The sequence below is a fragment of the Xenopus laevis genome, chromosome 1L, assembly GCF_017654675.1.
Source record: "Xenopus laevis strain J_2021 chromosome 1L, Xenopus_laevis_v10.1, whole genome shotgun sequence".
NCBI lineage: Eukaryota > Metazoa > Chordata > Amphibia > Anura > Pipidae > Xenopus > Xenopus laevis.
Window position 1 is genome coordinate 137,548,192 of NC_054371.1, and position 10,442 is coordinate 137,558,633.

The following is a 10,442-nucleotide window of genomic DNA, read 5'->3' on the forward strand; positions in this document are numbered from 1 at the left end:
GGTAGCTAGAGTCCAAATTCCCCTAGCAACCATGCACTGATTTGAACATGAGACTGGAATATGAATAGGGGAGGCCTGAAATGAAAGATGAGTAATACAAATTAGCAATAATAATACATGTGTTGCCTTACAGAGCATTTGCTTTTTAGAAGGGGTTAGCGATGCCCGTTTGAAAGCTGCAAAGAGTCAGAAGAAAAAGGCAAATAATTAAAAAAAACTACAAAAAATAAATAATAAAACGAATTGAAACGTTGTTTAGAACTGGCCATTCTATAACATACTAAAACTTACCTTAAAGGTGAACCATCCCTTTAAAAGCAGTCCTGAGGATTCAATCAAATCATTGCACTCTTGGTGGTAGGTTATACACTGCTATTTCTATGAACAAATAAGTGAAACAGAAAAGAAGTTGCCTGATCTGGCAAATAATACCAGCCTTGTAACCTCTGTTATCTTTCTTCCCAAACAAGAACATTGGCATCAGCTATTATTTTTACCATCCCTGTCTGTAAAATACATGTCAAGTGGCGCCATCATTGCAAGGTAATTTCACATTAAAAAACCCTGTCATTTATATATTATATTTCTCATTATAGCAAGCAGATTAACAGATCTGTACAGCTATAAATCTTCCAGTAAAAAATATCTTTATTTGCTCAGCTTAAAATTTGAGAGCCTTATGTGTTTCGGGTGCCGCCAGCCGTATTCCTGGTCACCTATTATAATAATAAAGCAGGAGACTGCAGACAGGTGCCTATATTCTAAGCAAAAGTGCTTTTGTTTTTTATATTATCTCTCTAAACAGCATTTTTTCTTGTTATGATCTGTACTGTGTATTTAGTGCTGTGTGTATTATAAGAGCTATGCCACAAATATCATTTTATTCTGATGCTTTTTCATGTGACGGCATAAACATATTACCAGGTCTAAACTCAAGTATTAAGTATTATAATTCATCAGTTAAGCACAGGCTACTTCAAGCATTTATGTGGAAGATTTATGGCTTTATTTTACAAAACAAATTGTACATTTTATCAGTGTGAGGGGTCAGATATTGTTATATAGTGAGGGTTGAGGATGCTCACTAGTAGCATAAAGGTATAAACTTTCCAAAATCGTACAGTAGTGTCTCAAATGTTATGTGAGTAAACGGCTGATGATAAATAAGAATGGGGACGGCAGGTGGGAGGGGGTCGGCTGGCTGAGTCATAGAGAGAGCACTGAGGGGATATATAAGGCAAGCAAGGCTAATAAGCAGGCACACTACAAGTGACTGACTCTCAGGCTAGTGAAGAATAGAATCTGAGCAGCAGACTGAGCCAAGCACTTATTAGCAGCAGTAGCGGCCATATAACTGGTAGAGACTCCAATACTCTCCTTCCCATCCCAGCACAGGAAACAACTGTAAAAAAGCGCGGGAATTTGGCGGCTGCTGCAGGTGTGAGGGCGGCTGAGCGACCCCGCAGCACTAAGTAGAGACACAAACTTATATTATATAAGAGGCGCACCAAGAGATGGCGCACTTGCGAGGAGCTGCTATTTGTGCAATGTTGCTGCTGGTGTCTCACCTGCTCGGAGAGATGAGCGCCCAGAGAAACACGGGAGCCTCCGGGGAGTACGGGGTAAAGCTGTGCGGCCGGGAGTTTATCCGCGCTGTGATATTCACTTGCGGGGGATCCCGGTGGAAGAGACTGTCTGTGGCAAAGGAGGAGAGCGGGGAGACAAGGCGGGATGTTCCACCGCACTGGAGCAGGGGAGCAGGTGAGGGGCATGATTTACATGTACAATTAAGTTTGGTGTTTTTTTCAGGAGATCCAAGAGTGCTACAGGGTGAAAGGCTGCTCGGCTTTGTAGTGATACTTGTAGTTAGTGATATATATGTCCTGTATGTGTAGTTTTTCTTTTGCTCTGCTAAACCAAAACTCACGTACAACAGCAGCACCTGATGATCCATTCCTGGACCTGATAAATATTCCTAGTTCATTCGCATCTACTTATCAAACCCTATGTGCAACTATGGTAATGTTACAGGGGAACTCCTTTATTTGCTCAATGGTATTTGCTCATCACCTCTCATTATTCATCTGTTTAATAGGGTTACAGATATTAATCATTGAAATTGCTATTGAAATCTGTCATTGTCCCTTTTCTGCACTACTGCTTCTGACTTTTGAAACAATGTAGCAGAGACCAGCTTTCCTCCTTCCACACAGGGCTGCTAATCCTCTGTAGCTTTTTGCTACAACATTCTGACAATTTTGAATTATGTAACCTTTGGTTCAGCAGCTCTCTAGTTCAGAATTTCAGCATCTCTTAGGTTGCTGGGGTCAGTTTACCCTAGCAACCGAATGAGACGCTGAAAGATGAAGAGGAGAGGCTCTGAATAGAAAGATAAGTAATAAAAAGTTACAATTTGTTGCAGGGGAATAGTTTTTTGGCTTACATGGTCAGTAACCGCTGTATGAGGCAGAGGAGGAAGTCAATTAAAAATGATAGAAATAAAAATAAAATGAAGTCCAACTGAAAAGTTAAGACATTTTATAACATACTAAAATTTGTTCAAAAAGTGAACTAACCCTTTAACATATTCTTATTATGTAAAAATTGAGTACCCCTTTAAAGGGGTCGTTCATCTTTGAGATAACTTTAAGTATGACATAGAGAGTGATATTCTGAGACAATTGGTTTTTATCATTTAGGATTTTTGAGTCATTTGGCTTTTTATTCTGCAGCTCTTCACTTTGCATTTAAAACAATCTGGTAGCTAGGGTCCAAATGACCCTAGCAACCATGCATTGATTTGAATAAGAGACTGGAATATAAATAGGAGAGGCCTGAATAGAAAGATGAGTAATAAAAAGCAGCAATAACAATAAATGTGTAGCCTTACTGAGAATTTGTTTTTTAGAAGGGGGCAGAAGGGACAGCCATTTGAAAGCTGCAAAAAGTCAGGAGGAAAAGGCAAATAACTACAAAACTATAAAAAAAATGAAAACCAATTGAAAAGTTGGTTAGAATTGGCCGTTCTATAACATACTAAGAGGTGAACCACCCCTTTAAGGAATACAAAGGGGCGTTATATGCTCTAGTGATAATTCTAACATTATACTTTACAGTATATATGCCAGTGCCAAGCCAGGTAGTATAGAAGCTGCAGCAGGGCAGGGACACCAAGCTAAGGACTAAGGACACTAAGGGAACATAGGCATCCACCATATGTAATAAAATACTCGTGCCCTGTGGCAGTAACCCATAGCAACCACTAAGATGTTTTTCTTTTTAAACAGGTGACCAGTAAATGGTACTTGCTGAATGGTTGCTATGGGTTACTGCACCTGGTCCAACTTAGTGCCCCTCTTTATATAACCCTAGTGTTTAATAAAAAAGCATCTAATCAAAAAGGGGGGGTGATGCTGGATGTTGTTAGGGGGAGGGGGGCGAGTAAAAAGCTTTGCTGCTTCAATTCTCATCCTCCTCCATCTTGGTTTTTCTGCAGATTTGGGAAGTGTGTATGGGGTGTGGGATCCAGAGTCATGCAGGGCAATAACAAGTATGGCAACTCTTTGTATCCTGCTTGTCAATCAGAAGAGAAGACATGCCTACTGCTTATTTCAGTTTAGACACAGAGGTCTGTAACCCCCTGCACTGATCACAGAACACTATTGAGGGCACTTTATTAAGAAATGATTTTTTTGTCAAACATAATCCACAAACCAACATTTACATTTAAATATAATATTGTATCGAACAGGGAACAGGGTGAGATTACAGTGTTACACAGAAGATACAATGTTGACTATGTTACTTACTAGGTGTAATTGTAGAGGAAGTGACCTTGTGACTGCTGGGGGCTCAGGAGGAAAATGTATACTACTTGTCTTAAGTTTTATATGTGATACTGTATTTTGGCAGCTAATGCAATCAGGTCATCTTTATTAGACAGCAATAGTGATTTGACATATAAGCCTAAAGGATGGGCTAATTTTAATACAAACGATTGCATCCAAAAAAACACATGCCTAGTATTTTTTATTGGTTTTAACACCTAATGCTGCAAATCAGGCAAAGGTCAGAGAATCCAGAAAACCCCAGGTCCTTGCATTTGACTATAACACTTCATATTTCCAGTAGTCTAAATGTTAATGGTTTGCATAGAATTCATAGGAAACAAACAAAAGTCACAGAAGAACTAGCTGTGTTAGAGAGGTGGATGAACAACAAACACAATAAACAGGATAATAATTAAAGAGCTAGAGCTTCCAATGTAATGTAGCTGTGGGAAATAAAAGCAACGGTGCAAGGTCATTGTATTGTTCAATGGTCAGTCATACACTCACACAGAACTGCACACACACAGGCACACAATCAAAACATCACTCTGAACCAGCACTCCAACAAATCATATTTACTAATCAATGTATTTTATCAGACACACTTCATTTGCTGCCTCTTAAAAACAAAAAAGTTAAAAACTCATACATAAAAGCCAAATGATGTGTGTTATCACTCAGTACAGTGACACAATTGCACTGGTGTCACCATATTGCCATCAGAGGAACTTCTAGCCAGGTAGACAGATTTGATTCTTTTTCTGCTTGTTATATATTTACTTACAGTCGACTATATTTCCTATTGACAAAAATATTCTTTGTTTCCTTCTGATCTCTCACACACTTCAAGACATTTCAGAGACAGTTCAGTAGGTACACAGGTATGAAACCTGTTATCCGGAAACCCATTGTCCCAAAAGCTCCAAATTGCTGGAAGTCAGTCTCCCATAGACTCCATTTTAATTAAATAATTCCGATTTTTAAAGTTGATTATTATTTAATTAAATAAATCAGATTTTTAAAGTTGACTATTTTTTTCTCTGTAATAATAAAACAGTACCTTGTACTTGATCCCAGCTAAGATATAATTAATCCATATTGGAGGCAAAACAATCCTAGTTTTGAGTGGAGGTCCAAATTACGGAAAGATCTCTTATTTGAAAAACCCCGGGTTCTGAGCATTCGGGATAAAAGGTCCAATACTTGTATGTAAAAACATTAAGTCTACAGTATATCAGATTTGTAACTGAAATCCCCTGGGTAGCAAAACCTACCAGTCTCCCTCCCCGGCAGGATTAATATTTTTAAAATGACCTTCCTTCCCAAGTTTTTGTGTGTTCTTCATAATTCTCCTGGGGGAAGCATCTGCCCTTAAACTTTAAAGTAATCCAAGCCCCCAATTCGGGGTGGGGGGGTCTGGCTCTGCCCAATCTCTGGCTGCTCAGCTATTAAATGAGCATTAGTGGCTGATTCCCAATCCAAATAACCTGGCGGGTCTGGATTTGTGGAAAGGCCACCAAGACCCGGGTCTAGGTCTGCAGGATTTTTTTTTTGTGTGTCAATATATTTTTATTGGGGCGGCAGGATTTTAGGGGACAGCATGCTGCCCAACAACACCCACATTTTTTAAAGAAACTGGGGAGGGGCAGGAGATACAATAATCTTTAAAATTTTCTGTGCACCAATCCCCATTGTTCTGGTCCCGATGATGAAAATTAAAAAAAAGTAAAGGGGAGGGGACAGGGGTGACCAATGGCAGTGGGCCTAGGGGCACCCACTATGTAAATTCGGCCCTGGGTCCTTGAGGCTGCTACAGTAGGCTCTTTTGAAGCCCTCACTTTTAAGCTGGTCCCAGAGTTGTCCATCTCTATGAGGAATAGACACACACAAATACAATTTTTAAACAGGGGGTATTTAACTCCTATTGTTTAGCAAAAATGTATGATAATGTATCAGATCCATGTCCTAAATGCAGGGATGAAATAAGTTCCCTGTTTCATGTGTTCTGGTCCTGCCTAGTAATTCAAAGATTTTGGAGTGCGGTTCTTCAGTACATTAACGAGAAGCACACTCTTCCTAATATTCTCAGAACTCTGTTTGTTGGGATTAATAGGGGCCTTACTCCAAGATGTGCTATTTGCAGTTGCAATACTATGCTAAAAAGACTCTTCTAAAAACCGATTCTAATGCACTGGAAATCCCTAGGCCCCCCCGTAAGGACTGTTTCTTTTGAGTTTGTCTCCTTTCAGATATTTTATTCTTCCATGCAGGGCCGTATTCATATAAAGGCACCCGTGGGCCTGTGCCTAGGACGGCAGGTTTTGGGGGGCGGCCCTCGGGTGCCTATAAATAATTTTTTTTAAATTAAAAAAAAACATCGCCCAGTGTCTTCCATGGATTTCCATTGGAAATCAGTGAAAGTGCGACGTCCGTGCATGTAATATCACATGAAACTGGCTTAAGAACATCGGCTCTAAATTGCGCCTGTGCAGTTACCAGTAGCAACCAGTTGTTTTGCTTCTACTATTAAACATAAAAGCAACAATCTCATATGGGCAACTGCACTGGAACCCTGTGGCATCTTTAGTAACAGCCTTTTGTGTATCCCTCATCCATTTTATAGGGTACATTTATTGCTTTTTTATGACATACGCTTGTTGTTTAACCCTTTCCCTTGTTTTGGAACAGACCCCATGCAGGATTCATCAAATGAAGAAATGAATCAACTCAAGTTACTCAAGTCATTGTCAGGATCACAAGTGGAACAGCTTCAGAATGGCGACTTACCTTTGCAGGCACTCAAGGATTCTTTGAATGCATATGGCGACTACCATGATTATTTACCTATGACTGATGACTTTAGTGAATATGTTAGACAAATGGAGGAAGCTACTCGAAAAGCTCATGGCGCATCACAAATCCAGGCTCGCTCAGAGTCAGACGGATACGCTTGGATGAAAGTCCCCAGACGGAGGAGGGAAATGAATATTGGGGTGGCGGGCATATGCTGTAAATGGGGTTGTACCAAAGCAGAAATCAGCACCTTATGCTAAAGTGAAAAGCAGAATAGTAATAACAATAATAATGCACTTCTGTCTCTTGTCTACAGTGTTCACAGACTCCACGCCATTATTATGGATTATCCCAATGAGTATTTTACATAGAGTGGTAAAACAAAACACTGGGTTGGTCATGATTTGTATTTTTATGAAAGCCATCACAGGGCTTAGTTGTTAATGTTTAGCTTTCATTGTCAATAAAATTATTTCTTGATGCTCTAATTATTCTAATATCATTTTATTCAACAAAACACTTTTGAGTTAAATGTAGTGTGTGGGGGTAGAAAGCTGAGGTCAACAGCCAATAAGATGACATTACGTGCCAGTGTAAATAATGGTTTGATTGTGTCGATAGCAGTAGTGCTGGTGTCACTAGCCCTTTAAAATACAAAAAGAAACTGTTGTATAAAGAATGAATAGTTTACTATTACAATCTAGTATAAGTAATTCTAGAACAACTGGACTTGTTTTAGAATTACTTATATTAGATATACCATGACCTGGATGAATGCAGTCCTGCACAGGTCCAGTTGGACAGACCAGAGCCCAACCTGGACCCGCTGGGTGAGAACTGGACCCAGACCCCCTGGCCCTCTATAAAATCCCGTTCCCGCTGCTGGAACTTACCGGCAGTGCAGTGTCCCAATCTTCAGCCCGACCCAGGACCCACTCCAGATCAACCAGGTCAAGGGTAAAACCTTATATCTAACTGGAGGGGTGGGGGTTAATGCAGCCTGCAATGGGCCTGAGTACCTTGTGGGTATTCTGTGTGTACCTGACCTGATGCAGGACTCTAACAGGAGCAACAGGGATTGCCTGGCATGCTACAGTGATGCTTCTGGCAAGTTTTGAAGGAAATAACAAAGCAGTGCAAGTCGTAACATTTAGATAGGTTTGAATTTGAATTTTTGCACAAAAACAAATTTGAATTATATTTTCAAAAACTCAAATGTTTGGTATTTATTAAGCACAAAAAACTTGAATGTTCACTCCTACACCTTTTAAACTGCAAACCTCTTCTATCTCCCCCCCCCCAAATTACCCTTACCCACAGGTACATATGCCACTGAATACCGAGCATGCCACGGATTCAGGATTAGAACCAAAATATATAGAAATAATGCACATGTTCTTACACAAAAGAACCTTAATTACTATGTACATCGGTGATGTAATTTTTCTTGAAATATGCAATAAAAAACAGAATTAAAAAAAAAAAACTTGAATGTACAACTTCGGCATCTAAAAGCTTTCGAGTTCAGGTAGAAGTCAATTGGTCTTGTCCTGGGCAAAATTCAAGCCATTTTTTAAATTTGATATTTTACATTTTTTCAAGGTTTTTTTAAACTTGTGAACTCACAAATGATGTCCTCATGAGCTTGTAAAATCACAAATTTGAGTTGTTCAATATACTTGAGGTACTTTTCCCCTGACAATATGGCTGCCCCTAGTATTTAAATAATAGTATATTATCATTTAAATAATATATTTAAATACTGTCCTCAGTTCTCATCTCCCTGCTTCATTTTGGAATGCTCAGCCATCTTGGATTTTTTACAGGAGCCAGGCAGACTGAGAGAATCAGATGCTAAATGTCAGCCATCATTTTACTGAATGCTGCAGGCACTGTGACACTTGCTTTGGGGAACATTGAGATGCTGATGTCCACTGATGGCCTATAGACATTAGTCAAAGCCATGAACGTGCAACCTCTCTTATGATGACCTTAAAGGGGTTGTTCACCTTTAAATTAACTTTTAGCATGATGTAGATATGTGATATTCTAAGACAATTTACAATTAGTCTTATTTTTTTTTTATTTGTGGTTTTTGAGTTATTTAGCTTTTTATTCAGCAGCTCTCCAGTTTGCAATTTCAGCTGCCTGGTTGCTAGGATCCAAATTACCCTAAGCAACCATGCACTGATTTTAACGAGAGACTGGAATATGAATAGGAGATGCCTGAATAGAAAGATGAATAATAAAAAGTAGCAATAACAATACAGAGCATTTGTTTTTAGATGGGGTGAGTGACCCCCAACATTTGAAAAAAAAAAATAATAATACAGACCAATTGAAAAGTTTCTCAGAATTAGCCATTCTATAACGTACTAAAAGTTTAGAGAAATAAGCAGCTTAGTAGAAACATTACCACAAGCAGAAAAGTCCATTGATGGTGATTTGTTTCAATTAATACTGGAATGAGATACACAGAGACCTTGAGACAATTTATGGCGCCAGCCAATGACCTCAACAGAATGCTCATTTCTAATCTCACAGTGTTAAATTAGAGAAGCTTTCTGTCTGTGGCTTTCTCCTGTATGAGTTCAGCACCGTATAACAGAATGCAAGGAAACTTCTCAGGGACCCTTCTCTCGTCTTAGAGGGGTCGGCTTCTACGGTTTATTCAAAATACAGCAGACCTTCACTTGCAATCTCTCCAGTGTATCCTGGGCCCCATTCCACTTGTTATTTATCTGGAATGTGAAAGCCACAAACATTTCAAGGAACATTCTCTTGTCTAGTGGGGGAGGTTGAAGACAATTTCTGTTGTTGAAAAAATAACAGCACCCCCCATCTATTATGGCTCCCAAATCTATCTGAAAAGTGAAACAGCTTGGTCATTAGTCAAGCTGATGGGAAAATTCAGGCGACTTGAAGCAGTGGTTGCTTTATGACATTTTCCAGAATCCCATGCACACCACGTTATTTAGTAAATGTTAACAGGAAATATATTGTATTTAACAGGTTAGAACTTGTCAACTTGCGGGAAATAAATAATATATCGGGGCATTGCCATGTAAAACATCCTTGATGTGCCTGGGGTTCCACAGTAACTAAACATGAACATGAATACTGCATGCATTAGTTATTAAGCAGCCATGCGCATTGCATTGCAACTGATCATTGTTCAGCATTGCGGCAAAGGATTGTAGTGTAACTGGTATTGAGCTGCTACTCATGAGTGTCTGCCGTGGGGTAGCAGTGTGATGTGTTCCACTACTTTCCACTAGTCCTAGTAAATTCTGTAGAATGTGCTCACAGGGATGGATAGTAATGCACAGCTCAGAGAAAGTACAAGCTACTTTTGCGGCTATCAGCAGTGGTCTCCATCGACCAAGGCATTAAGGGCACATACATGAGCAACTGCATATGGGGCAAGGGGAGGCACTGCTCTCCAGGCCCGGATTTGTGGAAAGGCCACCTAGGCCCGGGGCCTAGGGCGGCACGATTTTAGGGGAGCGGCTTGCTGCCCAACCACACCCACATTTGTTCAAAAACACTGGGGATGCGCTGGAGAGACAATAATTTTTTTTAATTTCCCGTGCACCAATCCCCATTGCTCCTGTCACCCTGGAGGCGACAGGGGTGACGAACGGGAGTGGGCCTAGGGGCGCCCACCATGTAAATCCGGCCCTGCTGCTCTCCTCTGTGAATTTTGCATACCTCACAGCCTGCTGTTCCAGATTGCTGGTTAAATGTCTCATATTCCCCTGTATGTCTTCAGTTCTCAGCTCCCCTCTCCAATGCGGAATGTTCGGCCATCTTGGATTT

At 40.1% G+C, this 10,442-nt stretch overlaps 1 protein-coding gene across 1 annotated transcript; it reads left to right on the forward strand.

Moving 5' to 3' along the window:
• The first annotated feature begins 1,039 nt into the window (after positions 1–1,039).
• On the forward strand, positions 1,040–7,111 carry rflb.L (relaxin family locus B L homeolog). Its single transcript, XM_018258327.2, has 2 exons — positions 1,040–1,761; positions 6,519–7,111. The coding sequence occupies exons 1-2, from the start codon at positions 1,515–1,517 to the stop codon at positions 6,881–6,883; spliced, it is 612 nt and encodes a 203-aa protein (XP_018113816.1). The 5' UTR covers positions 1,040–1,514; the 3' UTR covers positions 6,884–7,111.
• Positions 7,112–10,442: the final 3,331 nt, after the last annotated feature.

Excerpts from the sequence above, each read along its gene's own strand:
- rflb.L (XM_018258327.2), top strand. The coding sequence starts at position 1,515 with ATGGCGCACTTGCGAGGAGCTGCTATTTGTGCAATGTTGCTGCTGGTG. Across the intron at positions 1,762-6,518 it reads GCACTGGAGCAGGGGAGCAG|ACCCCATGCAGGATTCATCA; the intron begins GTGAGGGGCATG and ends GTTTTGGAACAG.